Below are 27698 nucleotides of genomic sequence, written 5' to 3' on the forward strand. Positions count from 1 at the left end.
AAACAAAACCAAGCAACATATGTTGTCTTTAATTGTATCAACTACATTCCTGAAAGTCCAGGATGTTAAAATAAGATGCCAACACGAACATTACTTCAGGTATCAGAAATGAATACATGTATTTATTTTGGAAAGTTGCTTTTACTTCAAAAGTTAGATTTCACCTTTCCTCTTCACTTTTAAAATATATAGATTTTTTTCATAAAATTAAGTGAACCACTAATAATAAAAGACAGAATGCTTAGACAATGATTGATAAGAAAATCAAATGATACCTACATTGTGGTTTTGCAGGAGCTAAAAGTTATGGGGAAAACACTCTTGTATAATGAGTTAATGTATGGCATGAATCTCAACAAACAGAAACATTTTAAACATGATAATCTGTGTTACATCTGTCAGGAGGAGACGCTGAAGGCGGGGGTGTACGTGTGCTGGTGCGTTCGGTCCCTGGTGACTCTGGAGCAGGGGGGCAGCCTCAGCCTCAGCAGCCTGGAGGCTCAGCTGGGGTCTCTCCTGGAGAGCGTCGTCACGTTCATCCCACCAGGCCAGTTGTCCTTACATTTTCCTCAGAAAATCAACCACCAGATCCAAAAGTTCTCCCATCATCCTTTCTCATCACTTCCTGCTTTTCTCCTCTGCAGAGACGGGATTGGAGCAGAGGCACATGGCCTTCTGCAGTCTGTTCAGCGATGCTCTGGCTCTGCTGAATGGAGTTGGAGTCTCAACAGGAGAGGCGCTCGCTGCTCATGTCATTTCCTGGCTGGACAGGAAGGGGAGGGGCTTCCCTATCCTGCCTCTTCTCACCGCTTGCTCCCGCTGTCTTGCTTCAGTGCGACACATGACGCGGATCATGGAGGCGTGCATTACAGCCTACTTCAACCACGGTAACCGACGTTTTGGTTTTATTGTAAGATCATGTTTTTGGTCTGGTGTCTATCTCTCTCCAGGGGAAATCGCATTATATTGGACCCTTCAGATTCATAGTTTGTGTGGTCATTTCTGACTGTATCCTCAAGGACCTCTCAAGATTGCTTTGATTCACAATTGTATTAAACATATTTTAATAATTGTTTTAGACCGTTATTAATGGCTGACTCTTCACTTCTTTTTAACCGTTAAATTGAGATTGAAATGAAGGATTCATTGATTTTTGTTCCCCTGTGTGTTTGTTCCAGCGGAGGAGGAATCTGTTGGTTGGGGTCCTGTTTTGGCGTCGCTGCAGGTACCTGAGCTCACAGTGGATGACTTCCTCTCTGAGAGCCAATCAGGAGGCAGCTTCCTGACGCTCTATGCCTTCATCCTGCAGCGCCTCAACTCTGAATACACAGCCGCCAACGAGAGGAGGACTCTGGCTTTAGTTGGCACCTGGACCAATCAGGTCTTCCCCAGGTTTGATCCCGTCATTCTCTCATTCGGTTGCTTGTTATGGCTTTTAGAGTTCAATGTTCTCAGAATGTGTGCTTTGTGTGTCCAGTGGTCCAGGGGATGAAGCCAAGCTGTTCCTTTGGTGGCACAAAGCTCTGAGTCTGTCCGCGGAGCAGCTGAAGCATCAGACAGGCCAGACTGAAGGGTCAGGGGTCGTCATGGGTCTGTTGAGGCTGCAGACCAGGCTGCTTCAACTGGGAGAAGAGAGACTGAACTCTGGGCTGTTGGGAGCTATCGGTTTTGGGGAAGAGGTCTCCTGTTTCAAATAGGTAAGCTCACATGCAGCATTTTATTAACTAATAAAACACATAGGCCAGATAGATATCAGATATTGGTTCTGGAGATATGCCAATAGAATGATTTCATCCCCAATACCTAGTCTGATGTATATCGATGGGTACCGAGTCCGATGCAATATCACTGCATTGAAAACTAAAATGTATTTCTTCTGAATTTATTTCAGATGTCACGACTAACCCCGTTTGGTTGAGCATTTTGCGAGCTAGTCTGGTCAATTGTACTCCTGCTAGCGCTTGTTCTATCAGTAAAGGCAGGTGCAAAGCTAGCAAGCGAGCTATCTCGCGTCTTTATATCTCAGTTAAGAGTTGCAAACGCTTATTGATCAGAATGTACAGATTGGGTAGCAAGTCACACTTCTTGTTGTTGTTCCTGTGTAGAATACACTCGTAAATTATATGATTACATGATTTTGGATTGGTGCACAGACTCGCGTACACCCGATACAAACGATCCATGTTTTTAGGAGGTATTTTCCACACTGGTATTGGTTTCAGAGTGGTGCCGTGCAGGAATGAAGTATTTTACTAGATATACCCGGAAAAATGCTCTGTGGCAACAAACATTTATGATACTAGCATCTTCTGTTCAGCAGGAGAATCTCCCCATATTAACACCCTTTATGATTTTTCAATGCGAACACCTTCCTGCACCACTCTTCTGGATCAACTCTAATCAGAGTGAAATATGAATTTAATCCATGTTGATAAACTGCCTGTTAATATGTACCTCACGTTCATCCAGGTTCAGGGTGGTGGTGCGCAGTCTGGCAGCGTTCCTGTCCATCCAGGTGCCGTCAGAGACCGAGCTTCGACTCCAACCCACCGGTGACCTGCAGCTCTCTGCAAAAGCACAGCAAGTATGCAACAAAACTTCAAACACAGTGTTTTAGATTTATAGTCTGCAATCACCTCCTAAAAATACCTCGTCTTTTCCCCTGGATGTAGATGCTGGGGGTGTTGGAGGCCATGCCCAGCAATAAGCAGTATGCAGAGTTAGAGGACTCTGTGAATAAAGCTCTCCAGTTCATCCGCTACCCAGGACACTGTCTCAGAGACGGACCCCGCCTGCTGGCCCTGCTCGCCAACCTCCTTTAACCCGGACCTCAGATATCTGCACATTATCCGTTAACCTTCATTTGACCTGACACTCATCCTGGAGGGCCGAGAGGAAGTTTGTCTCCTGTGCAAAAATACAGTGACCTCTGATCTGCACAGCAATGACACTGAATTGCTGTTGCTTTATATCAGCCTTGTGACTCATCAGCGAGAGCTTTTGCGAGACAGATGCTGACTGCATTTGAGAAAAATACTTGGTGATGAAGGTTGAAACCAGTCGGAAGCATAAGAAAACGTTATGTGCTAATCTCTTATCCTTACTCGCACTTTGCTTTCTTCCCTCATGTTTATGCCTTGTTACTTTCTAAATAACTTGCCTGTTGGCTTGCAGCACATCTGTTTTTATTCTTGATTTTAGAGAAAGTTGCACATATTTATTGAAGCAGAATTCATTCATCAGAATTCCTCACTGGGCTTTAGGAGTGAGTAAAATAGTTGAAGGGTCCACAGATATTTTAAAAGAGATTAAATGACAGATCTAATGGGCCTAACATCTAGTAGTACCTTTTTAAAAATGGGGGGGACATACCAGGAAATCTAGAGGTTAAATGCCTGATACATCTCAGCTGTTAATGCTAGCATCTAGCTAAAAGCTACAATCTGAAATCTCTCGATCCTAGATGCTGAACACAGGTGATAATGTTTAGTTACAGAGCATTTGCCAGTATTATGTTTCCGTCCAGCCACAAGTGCTTTCCTTGTTTCTGCCAAAGAGATGTTATTTTCATTTGCTCAGCTACTTAAAACGTCTTGACCGTGCACTTTGCTTGTTTCATCTGTCTCAGTTGGATACAAAAACTGCAGCCTGAATGGGCACATGCTATATAAGTACCACTTACAATGTCCCGCACTACTTTGCTTCCTTATAAAGTAGTGTGTGCTCTGTTACACAAATTACTGATGCTGTTGGTATTACTGAGGGCAGGGGTGTCACGTTGTTGGAGGTACTATGTAACTGGACTTATATACACTAATGTTTGGGTCATTTAAGGCAGATAATTCCGTTTTTTCCGACCTCCATACTGTACATCCAACAGTATTCACATTTTAATTATTCTTTTCAGCTCACCACTTCTGTTGCTCTGTGCCATCTCAGTAATAATCGTGCTGCACTTGTGCGGCCTGAAGCCCGCCTTATTGCCTGTGTTACAGTATGTGGTGACTCTTAATGTCAGAAGAATTTATTTGTTATGAGTCAGTAAGCAGGAATGGGTCTGTAGGGCTGCTGGAGGAGGGAGCTCTGTGCTGGGCTGCACAAAGGAGACAGGAATATGTTCAATAAAGAGAAGTGAATGTCTTAGATGTTATTTATCAACTGAACACAGCAATCGAGGACTATGTGTACATCGAGCCTCTGAGAGACTGATCTAAACCCCGCTGACACGTCACGTAACTGTTTTATGAATTGAGCTGTTAATAAGTGATCGAGACAAAAGGTCCAGACGGCAATACAGGACACAATGTGCACAACAAACCTGACATAACGCTGCAGATGGTCAAACTGAGAATAAAGCTTCCTTGTCTCAAAGACGAACGTGTGCTTTGTGTTTGTAATTTAACTGTCATCAGCATCCTGTTGTTGTCTCTCTGTGAAGGTACAGCACGTCTTCAGTTGAAAGAAGATTGTTCAGGAGGGAAGGGGGGGGGGGGGTCTGTAAATTGTGCACAAAAACATCCAGCGTCCTCATTTAACACCAACCCAACTATCTGGGTGAACCTCTCTTCAGGCAACTGTGGTCTCTATGGTTACAGGAAGGGTATAAGTGTGAGAGGAGGTAGAGAGGACGGGTTGTTCTGAGGCTGTGAGAGAGGAGGTGGGAGATGCTTACAGACACTTACGACTGGCTATTTTTCACTCAAAAACAGCCTCTGGTGTATTCTGTGTCCTCGATCTCCTTTTGCAACTTAATTAACCTTCTGTTCTCTCGGCTCAGGTGGTGCAGTACAGTGGAGGCAATGTTTACGTGACAGCTTGCTCCCAAAGCCTCACCTAATTTGTACTCTCTCACACACACACACACACACACACACACACACCCATGTAGGACCCTTTGCTGAGACAGGGTATTCCTGGCAGACACATCCCTGTCTGGCAGATTCCCATGTCACCATGGAAACCTAGCATCAGTTGTTCATAGACAATCAGAGCCGCACGTGGTGGATCCGGTCATCATGGGCAATAAGGCTGCAGACACGCTGTGCGGATTGCAGAAACACAATTAGTTATGCAAGACCTGCCGACAGTAATGAGAAGGTTTATTGTATAATATGTGCAGCGGTGGAGAGTCGCTAAGTGCTTTTCTAAAGTACTATGCACATTTGAAGCACTTGTATTTTACTTATCAGTTTTCTTTTAATGCCACACTTAAGCCTCTCCTACGTCCTTAAAATTAAATGCTCTACAGTGAAATAAAAACAGCTTATTGAAATAATAGATATATATATATATATATATATATATGAGATGCAAACAGATTAATGGTATGAAGTTGTGAAGGCACAGAGCTCAGGAGTTTAGCACTTATGGCCTGTGGGATAAAACTGTCATCCTATCTCATTGAATTGTATGATGCTTAACCATTCAATATTAATCAAACTGTGTCATTTAATTGGCTTCCAACAGGTGGATGAGACCGTTAATTGGCTGAGTGATTACTTCATGCAGAGTCGTCTCAGTAAGGCCGACCTCCGCAGTTTCGGCCTCTACTCAGCATGGACTCCCTACATCACCGAGGTGGTTTCCTTCTGGGAGCATCTGATTGGTGGTATGATCAGCGTGCAGCTCAACAGCCTCGCCAGAGAGTCAGTGGGAAACGTCAAAATAATGAAAGGTAACTGCCAAACGTCCTTACATTGACCTAATGTTTTACTTTGTTGTTATCTGTCAGTATAAACAAGTGAAATATGTCTTGCACTCTCACAGCTCTGCAGGACCTACACAGTAAGATCGGGAAGTTATTTAAGCCTTGGATCTTCCCTCTGGACACGGAGGATGGCGGGTAAGCATGACACTCCCTCAGCAGTCACATGGTGGGAATTGTTGTCAGTCAGGAGGATGTGACACAGAAGAGAGCACAGACAGAGACGAGTCAAGAAATCTAATTTACTTGCATTCCACAAGTTTGTCAGATGTTATCTTTGCTTTTGTTGTTAATGGACAGCAGCAAACCAAGGGAATTTGTATCTATAATACACAGTAAACATTGCAAAGAAACCACAAACATTGCACTGCTCAGAGAGAAAAGACCCCACAAATTAGTAGATACAAAATGTCCAAGTATTTTGATAATTGGTTAAATGTTTAGGAAATTGTCTCTTCAAAAAGTTTCATCAAATGCTTTTTCAGAATTTGGAGAATTTCTGCATTTTTCCATTTAATATCATTATAAAATATTTAACCGAATATCTTGAAAACATACAGACAGACAGACATATTATTGACTAAACATTTAGCAGCATACTATTCAATAATGAAAATAATCTTTAGTTGCTGCCATAGTTGGAACTGTGATCTCAGCAGCAGTTGTGTGCTTTCCAGAAGAAGAATGACGTGAAACAAAGGTGATTTTAACATCTGTGTCTCTTTGTCTCAGTAACCTGAAGTGCTACCCCTGGCTGGAGACTGACGCTGTAGCGGCAGGATGTCTGGTTGGCCTGTATGCTCAGCTCACTGACACACTGCATCACAAGTTCAGAGGTGGGTCTCCTGGAGTACATGAGTGTGCTGTTAAACGTACTTACTTACTTACTTACTTACTTACTTACTTACTACTTAAGTGTGTGTGTGTGTGTGTGTGTGTGTGTGTGTGTGTGTGTGTGTGTGTGTGTGTGTGTGTGTGTGTGTGTGTGTGTGTGTGTGTGTGTGTGTGTGTGTGTGTGTGTGTGTGTGTGTGTGTGTGTGTGTGTGTGTGTGTGTGTGTGTGTGTGTGTGTGTGTGTGTGTGTGTGTGTGTGTGTGTGTGTGTGTGTGTGTGTGTGTGTGTGTGTGTGTGTGTGTGTGTGTGTGTGTGTGTGTGTGTGTGTGTGTGTGTGTGTGCAGAGCGCTGCTGCTGGGCAGAGAGGGCTCTGTGGCTGTGTATGATGCAGTATTGTGAGAGCTGCACGGCCCCCCCCGCACACCGGAGGTACCTGCTCTACCTGTATCCCACACACCTCCGCAGCTGCCCTGGAGACACCTGCACCCCCGACACCCAGCTGATGGAGCAGCTATTCAAAGTGAGTCACTCTACCCTCCAACTCCTCACCCTGACCCCCCTCTCTGGTCTAGACATGCATGACACAGGGGAGCATGTTCATTTGAGACTCGATCCTTCGCCTATAGCTCCTATTATTAGCCTGACTTGTCTGTTCCTGGAAACAAGTTCTTGTCTTCCAAGACCCACATAGACCTGGAGAGGCTGCAGTACTGAATATGCACAAATTAAAAAAACATTGAGTCATTAAAAATCCCACAGTTTAATATAATATTTGCTTATCAATGAATGGTAAAGTTAGAATAAGGGATAGAGCTAGGCAGGCGGTGTAAATGGAAGGCACATCAGTCTAATTATTGAATCAAGAGTATAATGCATTTTGATTTTTCTCTTCTCCCTGTGCCTGCAGGTTGAGCGAGGAAGTCCCAAGAGCTGCTTCCTCTTTCTGGGAGAAGTGTTATGTGAAGTAAACTGGGTCAGTGTCCTCAGTGACCACTTACAACCTCCCCCCACCTCAACGACATATCCAACTCTACCAGACATGGGTGCTCAGAAGGAGACACATACCATGCTAGTCTATCTACTTTACATGCTAGTGTTTCTGGCAAAGGAGGAACAAATCCTGAGTCAACAGGTAAATCCGGATTATTTTTTTATTTCATTTTGGTCAGACCTATTGTGGCTTCTTAATTCCTTATTTCCTCCCTATCCTCCAGGACTCCCCTCTCCTGAGTCTATTGGTCCAGTCCACCTCTCTTCCCTGGCACCAACTGGACCTGTCTTCATACCAGGGCATTCTGGGATATGTTGGCACCCACTACCCGCCCTCCTTGCTGCTCAGTGCTGATTCGGCGCCTCAGCTGCTGCTGAAGTCACTGCGCAGCGCTGCTGGGCTCCACCCTTGCCCTAATGAGGCTCCACACAGGGTGAGACCAGTCCCAGACCCCCAGTTTTCTCAGTTTTCTCGAGTTTACAGCACATTGGAGTTGGTTTAATCTCCCACAATTAAGCTCTGTATGAAGCAGACGGCAGCCCAGTCAAGGTTTCAAGCCCAGAAATGTATGACAGAACTCACTCAGTGATGATTTAGTATACATGAAGTAAATCAGGCCTTTATGATACATTGGGAACTACAGTTACACTATAATAAATGGTAAAGAAGAAGACTTGCAGCTGAGATTTCAATTTCTGAGAGTCAATTTGTAGGAAGAATAGAGATAATAGCTACAATATGACTGTCGTTGAATGCTGTATTATACAGAAGAGCCCTCTATTCGGAAAATATAACAATGACTTTAAATCTCTTATATCTGCTGTTTAGAGTAAGTGAGGTCCTGATAATTTATTCCGGTAAATTACTCTGACCTACTAATTGACCTGACCGAAGTTATTGAGTCTATGTAAGTTTACTGCTTGGCTCAGATCCACCAAACGTCAGCAAGGTCTCACCTCTATTAACTCCCCGAAAAACCAGGTTCAATTAACTGCTGTTTCTATTCAGACAACTCTTTTTAATCTGTTTAAGCGATCCCGAAGGATTTTGATATCAGTAAATGAGGTGTGTTCCTATCTAAGTGTGTGTGGCAGGGTGCAGTCTTACCTTTGAAGCAGGAGAGGAGAGCACAGATTTTCTTTTTAGTTGTCCCAATCCAAAAGGTGAGATCAGTTTATTTGAAGAAAAATAGGTCCAAACTAATACAGAGTCTTTACCTTTAAACACATTATAATCATACAAAACATATCATGCTGGGGTTATATTTTTTATCTACAACCTTAATTCATATTCATTTTATTCCTGTGCGTTCTAATAACACCTTCCGGGTATACCTAAATAGAGCTTATTCATTTGATTTCCGTGCTAACGCCTTCCGGGTTCTTCTAAATAATACTATTAGGTCTAAGCTTCCCGTACGTCCGAATAACGCCTTCCAGGTCGATCTAAATAGTATTATTCATTTTATTCCTGTGCGTTCTAATAACGCCTTCCGGGTATACCTAAATAGAGCTTATTCATTTGATTCCCGTACGCCTTCCAGGTCGATCTAAATAGTACTATTAGGTCTAAGCTTCCCGTACGTCCGAATAACGTCTTCCAGGTATATCTTACCGAGAGCCATCTAACCCAGCTCTGAGGACCAGAGCTTACCGGGAGAGAGTATACCAGGGGTTTCCCCCTCTCTCCCCTAAATCCAAAAAAAACCCAGTCTTTTTATGCTCAAAAAACCGGATAGAAAACCCCAAAAACACCTCCTCTATACCCAACCAACATATTCTATTGGCTCTGGTATAAGACACACCTTCCCAAGTTTGTGTAAAAAACAAACAAAACATGACTAGACATATTTATGGCTATGACATAACCACCCTTTTGAGGCCTCAATGTGTTTCTCCTTAAGTCCGGAGCCCCCCTCCCTGCTGTGAGAGGAGAGGAAAGAACCTGCCTACTCTCTTATCAGAGAGTAAGGCATAAATCATTATAGGTCTTACACTCAACTTAACAAACCACTTTGTTTTGTTTATGCTGTAAATATAGAAAAACTTAAAATATGAAGCATTTTCATTGTGGGTTATACAAGAATATAATTGATTATATTTAATTATAACTAACTTTCGTTTTAAGTATTCAACATACTATGAAGCTGTCAACACCCTCTTTTTAAAACGCAAAGTTATCAAACAGCAACAACTAAAATTGTAAGCATACATACATATTCAAAAACCATCAAGAAGCATTCTCATTATGGGTTCATACAAGAATATGATTGATCATATATGATTTATAATTAACTTAAGTTTTAAGTATTCACTTCATACTAAAGCTCTCAACACTGCCCCTGCTCTGCCCCAGGGAGATACATCTAGTGTCAAAGGGGGAGGCTCGGAACATCCGTATTAAATATAGACTTGTACAATTCAGTTTTCTATGCCAGCTGTGCATCACTCAGCCAAATTACATAAACGCAACACCTCACAGTGACTGTTGAAGTAGAGCAGCAGAACGCAATACCCTACTTGATGACGTTTCCAAACAGATGGATTTTGGCAAAAGACACTTCCAAGCTTTACTGTAAACAAAACCAAGCAACATATGTTGTCTTTAATTGTATCAACTACATTCCTGAAAGTCCAGGATGTTAAAATAAGATGCCAACACGAACATTACTTCAGGTATCAGAAATGAATACATGTATTTATTTTGGAAAGTTGCTTTTACTTCAAAAGTTAGATTTCACCTTTCCTCTTCACTTTTAAAATATATAGATTTTTTTCATAAAATTAAGTGAACCACTAATAATAAAAGACAGAATGCTTAGACAATGATTGATAAGAAAATCAAATGATACCTACATTGTGGTTTTGCAGGAGCTAAAAGTTATGGGGAAAACACTCTTGTATAATGAGTTAATGTATGGCATGAATCTCAACAAACAGAAACATTTTAAACATGATAATCTGTGTTACATCTGTCAGGAGGAGACGCTGAAGGCGGGGGTGTACGTGTGCTGGTGCGTTCGGTCCCTGGTGACTCTGGAGCAGGGGGGCAGCCTCAGCCTCAGCAGCCTGGAGGCTCAGCTGGGGTCTCTCCTGGAGAGCGTCGTCACGTTCATCCCACCAGGCCAGTTGTCCTTACATTTTCCTCAGAAAATCAACCACCAGATCCAAAAGTTCTCCCATCATCCTTTCTCATCACTTCCTGCTTTTCTCCTCTGCAGAGACGGGATTGGAGCAGAGGCACATGGCCTTCTGCAGTCTGTTCAGCGATGCTCTGGCTCTGCTGAATGGAGTTGGAGTCTCAACAGGAGAGGCGCTCGCTGCTCATGTCATTTCCTGGCTGGACAGGAAGGGGAGGGGCTTCCCTATCCTGCCTCTTCTCACCGCTTGCTCCCGCTGTCTTGCTTCAGTGCGACACATGACGCGGATCATGGAGGCGTGCATTACAGCCTACTTCAACCACGGTAACCGACGTTTTGGTTTTATTGTAAGATCATGTTTTTGGTCTGGTGTCTATCTCTCTCCAGGGGAAATCGCATTATATTGGACCCTTCAGATTCATAGTTTGTGTGGTCATTTCTGACTGTATCCTCAAGGACCTCTCAAGATTGCTTTGATTCACAATTGTATTAAACATATTTTAATAATTGTTTTAGACCGTTATTAATGGCTGACTCTTCACTTCTTTTTAACCGTTAAATTGAGATTGAAATGAAGGATTCATTGATTTTTGTTCCCCTGTGTGTTTGTTCCAGCGGAGGAGGAATCTGTTGGTTGGGGTCCTGTTTTGGCGTCGCTGCAGGTACCTGAGCTCACAGTGGATGACTTCCTCTCTGAGAGCCAATCAGGAGGCAGCTTCCTGACGCTCTATGCCTTCATCCTGCAGCGCCTCAACTCTGAATACACAGCCGCCAACGAGAGGAGGACTCTGGCTTTAGTTGGCACCTGGACCAATCAGGTCTTCCCCAGGTTTGATCCCGTCATTCTCTCATTCGGTTGCTTGTTATGGCTTTTAGAGTTCAATGTTCTCAGAATGTGTGCTTTGTGTGTCCAGTGGTCCAGGGGATGAAGCCAAGCTGTTCCTTTGGTGGCACAAAGCTCTGAGTCTGTCCGCGGAGCAGCTGAAGCATCAGACAGGCCAGACTGAAGGGTCAGGGGTCGTCATGGGTCTGTTGAGGCTGCAGACCAGGCTGCTTCAGCTGGGAGAAGAGAGACTGAACTCTGGGCTGTTGGGAGCTATCGGTTTGGGGAAGAGGTCTCCTGTTTCAAATAGGTAAGCTCACATGCAGCATTTTATTAACTAATAAAACACATAGGCCAGATAGATATCAGATATTGGTTCTGGAGATATGCCAATAGAATGATTTCATCCCCAATACCTAGTCTGATGTATATCGATGGGTACCGAGTCCGATGCAATATCACTGCATTGAAAACTAAAATGTATTTCTTCTGAATTTATTTCAGATGTTCACGACTAACCCCGTTTGGTTGAGCATTTTGCGAGCTAGTCTGGTCAATTGTACTCCTGCTAGCGCTTGTTCTATCAGTAAAGGCAGGTGCAAAGCTAGCAAGCGAGCTATCTCGCGTCTTTATCATCTCAGTTAAGAGTTGCAAACGCTTATTGATCAGAATGTACAGATTGGGTAGCAAGTCACACTTCTTGTTGTTGTTCCTGTGTAGAATACACTCGTAAATTATATGATTACATGATTTTGGATTGGTGCACAGACTCGCGTACACCCCGATACACGATCCATGTTTTTAGGAGGTATTTTCCACACTGGTATTGGTTCAGAGTGGTGCCGTGCAGGAATGAAGTATTTTACTAGATATACCCGGAAAAATGCTCTGTGGCAAACAAACATTTATGATACTAGCATCTTCTGTTCAGCAGGAGAATCTCCCCATATTAACACCCTTTATGATTTTTCAATGCGAACACCTTCCTGCACCACTCTTCTGGATCAACTCTAATCAGAGTGAAATATGAATTTAATCCATGTTGATAAACTGCCTGTTAATATGTACCTCACGTTCATCCAGGTTCAGGGTGGTGGTGCGCAGTCTGGCAGCGTTCCTGTCCATCCAGGTGCCGTCAGAGACCGAGCTTCGACTCCAACCCACCGGTGACCTGCAGCTCTCTGCAAAAGCACAGCAAGTATGCAACAAAACTTCAAACACAGTGTTTTAGATTTATAGTCTGCAATCACCTCCTAAAAATACCTCGTCTTTTCCCCTGGATGTAGATGCTGGGGGTGTTGGAGGCCATGCCCAGCAATAAGCAGTATGCAGAGTTAGAGGACTCTGTGAATAAAGCTCTCCAGTTCATCCGCTACCCAGGACACTGTCTCAGAGACGGACCCCGCCTGCTGGCCCTGCTCGCCAACCTCCTTTACCCGGACCTCAGATATCTGCACATTATCCGTTAACCTTCATTTGACCTGACACTCATCCTGGAGGGCCGAGAGGAAGTTTGTCTCCTGTGCAAAATACAGTGACCTCTGATCTGCACAGCAATGACACTGAATTGCTGTTGCTTTTATATCAGCCTTGTGACTCATCAGCGAGAGCTTTTGCGAGACAGATGCTGACTGCATTTGAGAAAAATACTTGGTGATGAAGGTTGAAACCAGTCGGAAGCATAAGAAAACGTTATGTGCTAATCTCTTATCCTTACTCGCACTTTGCTTTCTTCCCTCATGTTTATGCCTTGTTACTTTCTAAATAACTTGCCTGTTGGCTTGCAGCACATCTGTTTTTATTCTTGATTTTAGAGAAAGTTGCACATATTTATTGAAGCAGAATTCATTCATCAGAATTCCTCACTGGGCTTTAGGAGTGAGTAAAATAGTTTAAGGGTCCACAGATATTTTAAAAGAGATTAAATGACAGATCTAATGGGCCTAACATCTAGTAGTACCTTTTTAAAAATGGGGGGACATACCAGGAAATCTAGAGGTTAAATGCCTGATACATCTCAGCTGTTAATGCTAGCATCTAGCTAAAAGCTACAATCTGAAATCTCTCGATCCTAGATGCTGAACACAGGTGATAATGTTTAGTTACAGAGCATTTGCCAGTATTATGTTTCCGTCCAGCCACAAGTGCTTTCCTTGTTTCTGCCAAAGAGATGTTATTTTCATTTGCTCAGCTACTTAAAACGTCTTGACCGTGCACTTTGCTTGTTTCATCTGTCTCAGTTGGATACAAAAACTGCAGCCTGAATGGGCACATGCTATATAAGTACCACTTACAATGTCCCGCACTACTTTGCTTCCTTATAAAGTAGTGTGTGCTCTGTTACACAAATTACTGATGCTGTTGGTATTACTGAGGGCAGGGGTGTCACGTTGTTGGAGGTACTATGTAACTGGACTTATATACACTAATGTTTGGGTCATTTAAGGCAGATAATTCCGTTTTTTCCGACCTCCATACTGTACATCCAACAGTATTCACATTTTAATTATTCTTTTCAGCTCACCACTTCTGTTGCTCTGTGCCATCTCAGTAATAATCGTGCTGCACTTGTGCGGCCTGAAGCCCGCCTTATTGCCTGTGTTACAGTATGTGGTGACTCTTAATGTCAGAAGAATTTATTTGTTATGAGTCAGTAAGCAGGAATGGGTCTGTAGGGCTGCTGGAGGAGGGAGCTCTGTGCTGGGCTGCACAAAGGAGACAGGAATATGTTCAATAAAGAGAAGTGAATGTCTTAGATGTTATTTATCAACTGAACACAGCAATCGAGGACTATGTATACATCGAGCCTCTGAGAGACTGATCTAAACCCCGCTGACACGTCACGTAACTGTTTTATGAATTGAGCTGTTAATAAGTGATCGAGACAAAAGGTCCAGACGGCAATACAGGACACAATGTGCACAACAAACCTGACATAACGCTGCAGATGGTCAAACTGAGAATAAAGCTTCCTTGTCTCAAAGACGAACGTGTGCTTTGTGTTTGTAATTTAACTGTCATCAGCATCCTGTTGTTCTCTCTGTGAAGGTACAGCACGTCTTCAGTTGAAAGAAGATTGTTCAGGAGGGAAGGGGGGGGGGGGGGTCTGTAAATTGTGCACAAAAACATCCAGCGTCCTCATTTAACACCAACCCAACTATCTGGGTGAACCTCTCTTCAGGCAACTGTGGTCTCTATGGTTACAGGAAGGGTATAAGTGTGAGAGGAGGTAGAGAGGACGGGTTGTTCTGAGGCTGTGAGAGAGGAGGTGGGAGATGCTTACAGACACTTACGACTGGCTATTTTTCACTCAAAAACAGCCTCTGGTGTATTCTGTGTCCTCGATCTCCTTTTGCAACTTAATTAACCTTCTGTTCTCTCGGCTCAGGTGGTGCAGTACAGTGGAGGCAATGTTTACGTGACAGCTTGCTCCCAAAGCCTCACCTAATTTGTACTCTCTCACACACACACACACACACACACACACACCCATGTAGGACCCTTTGCTGAGACAGGGTATTCCTGGCAGACACATCCCTGTCTGGCAGATTCCCATGTCACCATGGAAACCTAGCATCAGTTGTTCATAGACAATCAGAGCCGCACGTGGTGGATCCGGTCATCATGGGCAATAAGGCTGCAGACACGCTGTGCGGATTGCAGAAACACAATTAGTTATGCAAGACCTGCCGACAGTAATGAGAAGGTTTATTGTATAATATGTGCAGCGGTGGAGAGTCGCTAAGTGCTTTTCTAAAGTACTATGCACATTTGAAGCACTTGTATTTTACTTATCAGTTTTCTTTTAATGCCACTTAAGCCTCTCCTACGTCCTTTGTAGTTTTTTTTCATAATTATCCAACAGCTTAAGTTACTAGTTTCTTTTAGCTCATAAAACTGTTTTGTTATTAATAATGCGAAAACATTTCATGGCTTGAAACATGAAGATTATATTATTTTATAAATGTGGAGATGTCATATGATTTGTTGAATACTTATTACAAACCAAACAAACCTTTAATCCAAAAGTAATCAGCCAATTAATTACGTATGAAAATAATAATTGGCTCACTTTTATACAAATGGCTAATGACTCGAAAAACTGCAAAGGTAAAATGTTGATTTTACATTGATGCAAGAGTAATTATAACTGAGTATATAATAGTGTATATCTAGTTTTTTTTTTTTTACTTTTCAGTACATTTTCTTGAATATACTTACATTTTGCCAAAGTAATATTCCCAATGGCTATTTCCTTGTCCCTGTTACATAGTATGTTTACATTGTGGTATTAGTACTTAGTTATAGTATTAGTATACACTTGGTACAGTCGGTGCATATTTCCCTAAGTGCATTGCATTTGATTTCAACATGTCCCAGTGTCCCGAACAGAGGGCCCTCATGGACAACACTCCTGCTGACCAGTTGCTCTGCTGGGACAGCTGCACTGGCCTGAAGACCCTCCCTGAAGCCCAAACCCACTCTCAGCTGGACACACAGGAATGTCTCTCTCTATGTCCTTGCATTGTTTTCAATGTTTAGTGTGTGAGAGTACATGCATATGTGTTTGAGAACAAGTGTTTATTTGTGTGTGTCTGACAGGCTCCTCCAATTGAGACACCCACTTTTCTTGCACCTCCTCGCCACTCCGGTGGTGAAGGATGACTCAGGCTTAAATGAGTCTCTTTCTTTCCTTCTTTCTCTCACATTGACCCAGCAGAACAGAAGCACTTCACCACTTCGCCCCACTGAGTACCTACTTATCGGTAAAAGTCATCAATAATGACTCAGACCTGGTGTTATGTTTGATTTTTAGAAAGCTTGGTAGGCTGTTATTTAATCTGTAATGTATGGCCTTCAGGATAAAAGTGAATGTTGGTTTATATCTGGATTGTGGGCATGAAGTAGAGGTTGGGGTTCCTGTTGAAAGTATAGGCTAAGGTGTAGAATAAAGGTGACTAATTGGCAGATCCAGTCAAATCATAACAGTGAAAGCAGAAAACTGACCCAGAAATCCTGTAGCTCCAACCTACAACTGGTTTCTCATAGTTTAATTATGTGTTGGTGTTTACCCCAGGACCAGGTTTCCCTATAGCATTATCCTGCATGGGTCAAGTGTTAGGGTTAGCTGGGTCATTTTGATGTTCACATTGAAGTCATCGGGGGTGAGGTGTTATGTCATGACATTAAAGTGGATGAACTTGTTAAAGTTGGTGTGAACTTTAGGGTCTCGTGTCAGTGAGAGTAGGATGTAGATAAAAGATCAAAAATGATGATTATCGGGAGTCATCACATGGCTCAGCAGGGTTTATACCAACCCAGGCACGACCACACGATCATGCTTTTTTTTAATCAGGTAATTGCTTTTCTGTCGTTTATCAGGACTCTCTATGTATCTCTCTCTCGCTATCTAAGTATGACTCTGTTTCTCTGAACAGTGAAGCCCTGCCTCTTACATGCCTGTTCAGACTGGTACATCAATGAGGGAATTAAAGCAATGCAGCTCTGCTCATAATTAAAATGGTTAAATCAAACTTAAGTGTACCTCTCAGTGTGAATGCTGAGGGTGTGTGAGCAGATCCTGAACAAAGAGCTGGCTGCTACTGGTGGAGAGGGCTGGGTTTGCTCTAAACTGCTAAGGGATTTTTTTTTGTTAGACTCTCAGACCATCGGACACAGGCTCGGTAAGGAAACCAAACATGTAAAATATATTTGTACTAATTAATCCGTTCAGATTTCAGTCCCGAAATGTTGGAAGGGGGAAGATCATGATCAGGGAATATAAAGGATTGGAAGTGTTACCTCGATAAATAAGTGAATTGACAATGTAATCGATATTTATGACTGAAACACATTAGGAACTTTCCCCCCAATTGGATTTTCCTTTGAATCCCGATGGTAACCCGGTGGTTTCTGTCCTATTTCCAGTCGGTGTGTGATGGATGTGGGTTTATGGCAGGCGGGCTGGGCAGTTGTCCGAGGTTTTCCACTGAAACGTCAGATGTTTGCTCACCGGTTATTTCAGAGACTGTGATCCTCCCGGCGTCCTGACGTCAATTTATAAGGACCAGCAGTGCAAGGCGGCAGCAGAAACAGCAGAGAGGAGTGGGACCATGTCGTTGTGATATTCTTCATTTATTGCTGAGCATTCGGGTAGGATTATCTTTGTTTTCCATTGCTTTCTTTTCTTTCTTTTCCCTGTAATCGAGTTGTCTCGATCTCGTGGTGAGCCTGGCTTTCTCTCATTAATATTCCCTTTTCATTGTATGGGTAATTATGGCAAATGATCTATACTATACTATAGTACAACTATACTAGTGTTTATTGGTCGGTTAACCCAAATAGTTGGTGTAAATGATGGTATGAATTATTGGTGTGAATTGTCGGAGTTTAAGACTGTGGGCTCTTTCTTTGTATAGCGCACCGGTATCTCTTTGTCTGCTATTATTAGCAGACTACAATTACTATCATAGCGTTTTATGTAACCAGGCTTCTCCGTCCACTTCTGGTGAACAGAGGATCAGTGTGTGCTGCTCCGAGGCTCCGCAGTGAAGGTGTTTGTCTGACACGTTGTGTCTCCAGCTGGCAGCAGATCTGGGATCAGCCAGAAGCCAAGTGATTTATATTTATTGCACAGAATCAGATTTCAAAATAAGTGCATTTTAAATAAATCAAAGTAGGTGTTATTAATAGCTAACCTGCTGGTCCGAGCTGATATGGAGATCCTCTTCATAAAGCAGATAAAGGGGATTCCTCTGCATCAGCTCAGCTCCCACCACATCCCCATAGCAACAGATAGTAAAACCAACGATGGAGCTGAAGATTAATCCATTCATCAAATAGTTGTCAACTATTACTATAAACGTAACACATTTTGATAATTGATTAATTGCCAAGAGTCATTTATTAAGAAAAGAAAATGTAAAAATTACCTAATTCCCTCTTCTTTAATGTGAGTACTTTCTGGATAGTTTACTAGTTTACTCCTTTATGACAGTTAACTATGTCTTCGTGTTGAGGATGTCATCTTGGGCTTTGAGTTTAATTTTCACCATCATCTGACAATTTATAGACCAAAAAGTTAATCGTCATGAGATATAGCAGCTCTTAACTAGCACTCTGTGTTCCCAAATCTAACTATTGCCAAATAGATTTCACAGTAAAGCTCTGAAGATGGAGATAGGACATTATGCTGCTAATCTGACAGTAGCCTGGTATCTCTCACCATGCAGTGACTGACCACAGCCTGAGCTGAAGAGGGGGGTCCCAATCCCGACAGTGTGTGCAGAAATGGGAAAGGACTACTACAAGACCCTGGGCATCTCCAAGGGCTCCAACGAGGATGAGATCAAGAAGGCCTACCGACGCATGGCCCTGCGCTTCCACCCCGACAAGAACAAGGACGCCAACGCAGAGGAGAAGTTCAAGGAGATCGCAGAGGCCTATGAGGTACTCAGCGACCACAAGAAGAGGGTGGTCTATGATCAGCTAGGAGAGGAAGGTGAGTAGGGGGCAGGGGGGGGGTTCATGTCTGGGTTTGATCCTGTCTGTCTGTGTATGATCACAGGCTGAAAGCGGTCAGAGAGTGCAGGCCTTGTTATACATGCGTTATGATGTTTTAAGTTGTTATTAAAATAGCTCAGGAACAGCATGTTATATCATAGTAAAGCAGGGACGTGCACAGACATTTGGAGGGGCTATTGCTCTAAACTAGAGAAGGGCCTCCCCCCCACCCCCGAAAACGTAAGAAGTTTTTATAAAAAAAGAAAACCAGGGAAATTGTTTGTTTTGCGGTCCATATCTCATTAACATATCTAATGTTAGGATCTATTAAAGACAAAATGTGGACAATTCTGTTTTAATGTAGTTTGACCATTGTAACTGCTGTGCCTTAAATAAACTCACTAATTGATTAAACCAATTCAATACGCATTATTCTTATTCTTATCATTCTTTATGAGCGCAGTAACGGTAAGGTATCTAATTACTTATTTATTTAGTATTCCATAACTTAATAGCATAGATGGTCAAACTAAAGTAGAGACATGGCAGACATCCTACAATGAAGCGGGACTGTGAAGTGTTCCCCCGTATGTGAGAGAGGGCGATCAAGAGAAGAGAGAGAGCGGTGAGGGAGTTTACGGAGCAGATGAAAAGACACAGAAAGACAGATGCACAATAACAAGTATATTTAAGGGTAAATAACCGACGGTGTCAAGAGGAAGTAAAGTCCCCTGGTTTGTCCCCTATACTCTAACTGCCATGAGACAACTCAAAATCAATTCAAGCATATTTAAAAACGGGGACATTTCCGGGGACAGATTGACCCGAGGATTTGCCACCAAAGCCAGGCAGGCACATGATCACCATAGCCACATGAGGCCGGACCGGACTCGGAGGGCTTTCCTTTGCTTTTCAGCTGTCAGATTGTAAACAAAGTCACGTGACGCTCAGATGACAGCGCTGACAAGGTGTGTTTTATCGCAGCGAGACTCTTCAATACTAATTGTGGGCTTATCATGTTTATTCGGCCACAACAGAAAAAAAGACTTTCGCTCTCTCCAGAGGGGCAGGTCAGCCAAAAAGTTCAAAAGGGCCGTTGCCCGGGCAACATTAGCCCGTACCTGTGCACGTCCCTGTAGTAAAGGGCTTTGGGGGGAGGGGAGGGGGGTCAATCACTCAAGTAATGATACTGTGTTCTTCCATGCTTTCTTGTAAGTGTGTGTATGTGCTGAAACGTGTGTGTGATTGTTGTCTTCAGTGTCAACAACACTTACTAGCTCTAATACCTCATAGTCTACCTCAGCTGCTTGTGTGTGTGTGTGTGTGTGTGTGTGTGTGTGTGTGTGTGTGTGTGTGTGTGTGTGTGTGTGTGTGTGTGTGTGTGTGTGTGTGTGTGTGTGTGTGTGTGTGTGTGTGTGTGTGTGTGTGTGTGTGTGTGTGTGTGTGTGTGTGTGTGTGTGTGTGTGTGTGTGTGTGTGTGTGTGTGTTAGCGGACAGACAGATGGCTTAAGATCATTACGTGGTTGAGTTATGAATAGCGGCGGCTGCTGTACATTTGTGGGTGTTTCATGCATGTGTGTCTCTGTTGAAAAAGTGTGTGGGCGTTGGATGGAGTGACCTGGTATTTGATGAATTCCTCCACCACCACCAGGGCTGTGTGCAGATCACTGATGCTGTGGGATTTACCTGCCCACGTGGGCTGTGCTCTTCTCTGTGCTCTTACCCACACAAAGTCTTTTCTGAACACGGCCCTGTGTCTGTTATCTGACTTCATTTTGATGTGTGTTTTTCAGCACGTTGGGTGTTTTGCACGTCTCACGTTCCTCTCTCTCCTATTTCTTTCAGGTTTGAGGAATGGCGGCAGCAGCACTTCAGGTGTTCCTGGCAGCTCAACGTACCACTACACCTTCCATGGAGATCCCCACGCCACCTTCGCCTCCTTTTTCGGCGGCTCCAACCCCTTCGACATGTTTTTTGGCTCCAACCGCAGCCACAGCCGCTCCAACGGTTTCACCTTTCACAACGACCACGACGCAGAGCAGGACATGGACATGGAAGAGGAAGACCCCTTCGCTCATATCGGGAGGCAGTTCGGCTTCCCAGCGGGGGTGAACAACGGCTTCCCGGGAGAGGGTCGCAGGAGGCGGGGGGTGCACTCAGAGCGCCTGGGGACAGGGCGAAAGCAGCAGGACCCCCCGGTGGTCCACGAGCTGAAGGTCTCGCTGGAAGAGATCTTCCACGGCTGCACGAAGCGAATGAAGATCACGCGGCGCAGGCTGAACCCGGACGGCCGCAGCATGAGGACAGAGGACAAGATCCTCAACATTATCATCAAGAAGGGATGGAAGGAGGGGACCAAGATCACCTTCCCCAAGGAGGGGGACGAGACCCCTGAGAACATTCCTGCCGACATAGCCTTTGTGCTGAAAGACAAAGGGCACGTCCACTTAAAGAGAGACGGTTCCAACATCATTTTTAACTGCAAGATCACTCTAAAAGAGGTGCGTTGTCATCTATCATCTCTCTCTTTTGTGCCTCTGCTCATCTGTCTATCTGTAGTGCTCTCTCTTGGTCTCAGTGCATGTAGTAGATAATGTTGCTGAGGTTGGAAGTTTGATTCCCAGCAAACCAGACGGAAAAGTGAATGCATTCATCGAGCTGCAAAGGCTGGGATGAAAATCTAAAAATGGCCTTTTCTTTGTGTCATTCATGTCTCGTCAAATGGTGAAAAGGTGTGACTTTAATATAAGGCTATTACTATTTCTCGGGTAGGTGGATATACCTGTCATGTTAAGGAGGGAGTGTGTGTGTGTGTGTGTGTGTGTGTGTGTGTGTGTGTGTGTGTGTGTGTGTGTGTGTGTGTGTGTGTGTGTGTGTGTGTGTGTGTGTGTGTGTGTGTGTGTGTGTGTGTGTGTGTGTGTGTGTGTGTGTGTGTGTGTGTGTGTGTGTGTGTGTGTGTGTGTGTGTGTGTGTGTGTGTGTGTGTGTGTGTGTGTGTGTGTGTGTTGCTGAAGCCAGGATCAGTGAGCGGCAAAGTCTCTGTCGCTGCAGTGTGAGAGGAGCAGCAGAATGTGATGTCCTTGTGCGGCCGGCACAGAGCCATCCTCCTCACTTGTTATGCACTGCTGTATGAATTAATATCCATAAACGCACATGCAGGCAGGCTCAACAAAACTACACACAGCCATAAACATCCACTTAGGCGCACACTCTCTTGCATCTTCAAGGGTATTTGCAAACACACTCGGTTGTTAAAGATTCATTGTAGTGTGACAGTGGTGACAATCCAGGCTGCTATTAACGTGACTGGCAGGACATTTAATTAGCCGCTCCTACGGGGGCATCGGGTCCAGCACAGCTCTGCTCTGCTGGCAGAATAGCGCTGCCACTCACTGGCCTGCCCTAACATGGCTGGCGTCATGGCAGGTGTTCTCCAAGAGTCGGGGGAGTAGTTTGTTCTCCGCTCAAACCAATTTTGAACATTTCCCCTCTAAAAGCAGCTCCGACTCCATGAGGTAATTCCATGGTAAACATGGGTCCCTGCACGTCATGAAGACAGTCTATTTAATGAGAGCACAGTGCAGCTGATTAAGTGGCACTAAGCAGGAGATGGCTTTTGAACAAACCCACAACGAAGTTTGCACCGCAGAAGTCCCACAGCTAAGTCCTCTGCTCTTATGGCAGCCGGATAAGAGACTTAGTTCTGATGCAGCTGAAGACGGGATGGGGGAGAGAAGTGGAGCTGAGAATAGGGGCTGGACGGCCTCTCTTGGGAATATTAGGGAAGTGGGTCAGATGATTCAGTATCCAAAGCAAATAAGAGCTCATATTCCTCTGCTCCACTCTGCTTTCCTGAAGGTGTGATTCAGGAAAGCAGAGCAACGGCAACATGCTGCACACAGGCCATATATAATGTTGCAGATGTTATGCAATGCACCCGTATATAATAAACCAGGCCAACAAGATGATTGTTTCCAATCAGTGCCCATTCTAAACAACAACAACATTGGTTATTGTGCAGTCTATAGTCTCATTTCGCCCCCTGTATGAGTCACCATGCTCAGGTTTGTTTACAGCCTGAAGCATGTCCCGGTGAGCAGTTTTTATTTAGTGCCGCCAAGCTCGTTTGACCTCGCTGTAAACTCCTCGGAGACTCTGCTTTGCTCGAGGCAGCCCTGCGATGTCTTCACCTTGACAGCAGTCAGAAGCAGTTAGAGAGCTTAGCAGGAATTGGACACATTGATTTCATTGAGATGGACCTATATTCGGATCTTTCTGCCGTTAATGGTCCCTCTGCAGTGTGTTGGTGTCATCTGTGACCGTGCAAGGCTCCTGTCACTCAGCTCAGCAGCGAAAACCCACGTCCAAAACACACGTAGGTGCTAACTGTAGCTGTGAGGCTCTGAAGGCAAAATGGGCCATTTACAGCAACACTTCTGATGTCAATTAAAAAGGCAAATATACAGTTTATCCATGATGGTAGAATATGTTCAGTCAGTGGGAGTGAGGAAGCATGTGCATATTTTAGCAATTGTTATGCAAATACTTAAACGCGGCAGAAGCTGAATAGACGGCCCACAGCTTTGCTTATTATTTTCTCCATCAATTATTTGTTTTATAAAATGTCAGGAAATAGTGAAATATACCCATCCTAGTTTGACAAAGTCCACGTTGATGTCTTTAAATGTCTTGTTTTTTCAGTCCAAAACAAAAAGATATTCAGTTTAATGTTATGTAAACAGAGAAAAGCAGGAATTCTTGATCATTTAGAAGCCGTTTTTGGTTGAAAACAATTCATGGTTTATCATAGTAGTTGGGGAATATTGTCTTCGACTTGAATAGTTCACTAATTAGTCGACACATTTTGGATTATGAGTAGACTTTTAACGAGTCCTTTTGGTTAAAAACAGCTGATCATAACTGCCGGGTGCCATGTAAGAAAGATGTTTAACATTAGGATGTGACCCTAAAGGAATGAAGGTCATCTGTAAAAGTATAGCCAATTCAAAGTGTGTGTGTGTTTTGGTGTCTCTAGAGCGGTTGTCTGAGCTCAGGCTTATGTAATCAGTGGGTCCTCATATCAGCTGGCAGTGTGTGCCCAGCGTCATGGCAACCTGTCTGTGTGTAAGACTTGTGTTCGTGAATGGACGTGTTCATAGCAAGAGGATGAGTCTCCATCACAGTCACGGGCTTACTCACTTATCATGTGTGTAGCGTGTAAAAGGAGGATGATGTTATGGCTGGAAAACTCTGTCTGTCCTGAGAAGCAGCTGCTCGGCCCGACTGAACTCCAACTGTTAACACGCCAGACTAGACATACAACATCTCCAGCAGCTTTGATACACCATTGGTGGCATGACGACAGGGACCTGGTGTGAGAGGTTAAGCATGTGCCAATCCCGGCAGAATCACTATTACATCATGACAGACTAAAGACCTCGGGAGTGTAAAGAGTTGGTAGGCTTTGGAATGAGAAGGATACATCAACGACTTAATGAGCTTCATAGCTTGACGAAATGTGTCTTAGACATTAATGAGACATGAATTCCTCTCTTAATAGAGTATTCAGACTTTTGATGTCTTCTTAATTCTCCCCGGTACCACACAAATGCTTTATCTCATGGTGTATCTCATCTCTTACACATGCCATTACCTCCGTCTGAAAGGGAGTCATGCTTCCCAGACAATACAAGGACTTTAGTGATCCCCTGACTTTCCTTTAGCACCACCGTTTGGTGATTTTGCTGAAAAGTCCCAGTAACTAGTAAACTATCACCTTCCCCTCTGGATGAATTGTGATCACTTCTCTTTAGTTCATCTGCCTCAACTGTACCTTGTGTTTTAAATGGAATCAAAGCAATAATCAATCATTGATAATTGGCAGAGCTTAACTTGTTCCCATGCTAAATTGGTAACCAAAGGCAAGACTAACAGCGTATGGTCAGGGTTAGGGTTGTGTGTGTGTGTGTGTGTGTGTGTGTGTGTGTGTGTGTGTGTGTGTGTGTGTGTGTGTGTGTGTGTGTGTGTGTGTGTGTGTGCGTGCGTGTGTGTGTGCGTGTGTGTGCGCGCGCGTGTGTGTGTCTCTCCTTGCCCTGCCAGCCCATCTGACAAGCCCTCCGACTATTTACGAGCTCAGCCGATTCCTGCCTCACTTCATTAGTCCCGGCTATGAGACCGTTGCTAAAATTAGACCGCTTGTGCAATGTGAAGCCCCTCCAACACTCACACAACTACACACTCACGCACACTTCTACCTACATACAGTACATACAGACACACACACACACACACACACACACACACACACACACACACACACACACACACACACACACACACACACACAATGAACAGAACAGACACATGGAAGTTTGAAATGTTCAGATGACATACTGAGAGAAGATAAGCTATAGTCTTGAGTTCATGGAAACATGGAAACATGAAGTCATTGAGATATTCACGGCTTTGGCATTTCTCAAAATGTTAACTGCACTGCTCTTCTTCTTTTAACCCAGATATACTGTGCATATGTTACTATTCCTTCACAGTAATTTGTCATATTCTTGTTGTGTTTCCTTTTTTTCAATTGTTATGAAAACATTTTTATAATAGATTTTTCAACTGTTTTTATTTTATTATATGTGAAAACCTACTTGACAAAAAGACAAATTCACCTTTTCATTTGAACCCTCCCCTCTCTTCCTCTCCAGGCGTTGTGTGGCTGCACAGTTAGCATTCCCACGTTGGAAAACCGCATCATCTCGCTCCCGTGTCACGACATCATCAAGCCGGGGACGGTGAAGCGACTCAGAGGGGAAGGCCTGCCGTTCCCAAAGAACCCGTCACAGCGCGGCGACCTCATCGTGGAGTTCTCTGTCCGTTTCCCCGACAGAATTCCCCCTCAGTCCAGAGAGATTATCAGACAACATCTCCCCCAGTCATAGGAGGACTCACCGTACCCCCCATTACCTCACTTCAGACTAAAAGACCCACACCCTAGTTCTCAACCCTTCCGACCCTTATTGTAGTTTCCCTTCCCACTTCCTGATGTCCTCAGATGACGCACGCAGCATCGAACAGACGCTGCTGTTTGAAGGGACTTTGCAGTGGGAGGACGAAGGAAGAATGCCAAGATGAGTGGAAGAATCAGGATGTAATTATTCATCTTTGTTTTGTTTTCAGGCCCAATCAAACACACAAACAAACACACACACACACACACACACACACAGAGAGAGCCAAGCAGCAGAGTTGTGTTGAGGGTGGGCTCAGCACCATGAGCTGTTTTTCTCTTAACACAGTTTGATCAGATTGATCAGAGGGTTTTATACGCTGTCCAACTCTCTGATCCTCAACTTTTTGTGATAGGATGAAGTGTGAGATATTTCTTTCTTTTTTAAAGAAACTTTTTTCCAGGGTTTTTCTTTCTGAAGGAAGTTTTAAAGAGGATTATTTATTTTCACCTTGAGTGTACCAGCAGTGTGTTCAGTGCAAACCCCGGTTTTATCTTAACCCCTTCCCCCCTATTTGCCGCCTACTAGTTTGTAGGCCATTTTGTTGTCTCCTATAATCAGCTGATGCTGATTAACTGCGCATTTATAGTACTGCTCTACTCCAAACAATATGAGCGTATCAGCTTCATTGGAAAATCTAGGTATGACAATCATGGACAATAACAGCGGTGTAAGCTCGGACAATACAATCCACACATCATATGGGTGCTTTCCCTTCTGCTTGCTATCTGAGGGACATTCAGGTGCCTTAGCACGGTGTCATAACACGTATGTGAGCACACATACACACACAATGTTACACTGTAATAAACACAACCAGCACAGACCTATGCTTTTTTAGACAATAACAACTGGTGATCTTGGACAACCTTCAGTAAGCAATGTAATTTCAATCACCATATTATACTTTTATGTGAGTGAGGACATGTTTGAAGAGATTTGATGCAAAATTGCTGACATTTGCCGGTGCATCCCTGTTAAGTGCCGTACAAGTACAGGTTGGGTTTCCCAGAGGAATATATCTGAAGTCCGGAGTAAACAGCTTTCTCTGGGAAACACAGCTTTATTTATTCTGATGCCTCCTTTGAAGGCCATATCTCGGTGCTACTGGAGGCAGTGCCAATGTAGACCAATTCTGTGTCTACTTGGTTTCATGGTTTTTCATATCTGCTCCTCATGCAGGCAGCAGCAGAAGGTCATATATCACGTCAATGGGAAACTGTTTGTTGAAACATGTTGATAAATGCACTTTGATGTCATTCAAGACAAATTGACTAACTATGAGATGGTGGGAACAACTTGAATGACTTGTGTGTGAGCGTCCTGCTGCTCGGGGCCTGGGGGGGGGATGTGGCGACAACAGGAAGCACAAGTGCAGCTGCTGGAAGCCTGTCACTGCTTAGGTGCATTCAATCATATTTATGATCTTTTCAAATAGCTACAAATAAACCAAATGTGTGAACTTACAGTGTGTGTCATTTGAGTTTCTCATTCAAGAATGATCACCTCCCTGAGTATGTTAGCAGCATGTGCACCTCACATTCTTACATTAATAAGTATGTTAACATGTGTTTACACAACTATAGGGACTTTTGAGGTTCAAGAAATTACTTGTCAGAGTTTATAGATGTTTTATCTTCACAGTCTTCTTTATATTTTCTACTTTTTAATGCTGTTTTAATTCTATTTTGAG

General features: G+C 43.7%; 2 protein-coding genes across 3 annotated transcripts in view; both read left to right on the plus strand.

Moving 5' to 3' along the window:
- epg5 (ectopic P-granules autophagy protein 5 homolog (C. elegans)) overlaps positions 1-14473 on the plus strand; it is a 37853-nt gene extending 23380 nt beyond the window's left edge. The window contains exons 41-46 of one of the 2 annotated variants that reach the window (XR_011643857.1): positions 403-547; positions 645-887; positions 1179-1392; positions 1478-1697; positions 2470-2584; positions 2673-2911. Coding sequence is in view for 1 of the 2 variants with exons in the window: in XM_034091641.1 (XP_033947532.1) it covers positions 403-547; positions 645-887; positions 1179-1392; positions 11582-11800; positions 12574-12688; positions 12777-12959 (1119 nt within the window). In the remaining variant the exon portion in view is untranslated. Of the gene's footprint in view, positions 1-402; positions 548-644; positions 888-1178; positions 1393-1477; positions 1698-2469; positions 2585-2672; positions 2912-11581; positions 11801-12573; positions 12689-12776 lie in introns of those variants that run through there. The other variant, XM_034091641.1, reaches the window with a different exon arrangement.
- Positions 14474-17107: 2634 nt separating this feature from the next.
- On the plus strand, positions 17108-27525 carry dnajb5 (DnaJ heat shock protein family (Hsp40) member B5). Its single transcript, XM_034090251.2, has 5 exons — positions 17108-17174; positions 17516-17643; positions 18723-18991; positions 20839-21494; positions 25703-27525. Exons 3-5 carry the CDS (start codon positions 18781-18783, stop codon positions 25934-25936), a joined length of 1101 nt encoding a protein of 366 aa, XP_033946142.1. The 5' UTR covers positions 17108-17174; positions 17516-17643; positions 18723-18780; the 3' UTR covers positions 25937-27525.
- The last annotated feature ends 173 nt before the right edge of the window (positions 27526-27698 follow it).

The sequence above is a fragment of the Pseudochaenichthys georgianus genome, chromosome 9, assembly GCF_902827115.2.
Source record: "Pseudochaenichthys georgianus chromosome 9, fPseGeo1.2, whole genome shotgun sequence".
NCBI classification, from domain to species: Eukaryota; Metazoa; Chordata; class Actinopteri; order Perciformes; family Channichthyidae; genus Pseudochaenichthys; species Pseudochaenichthys georgianus.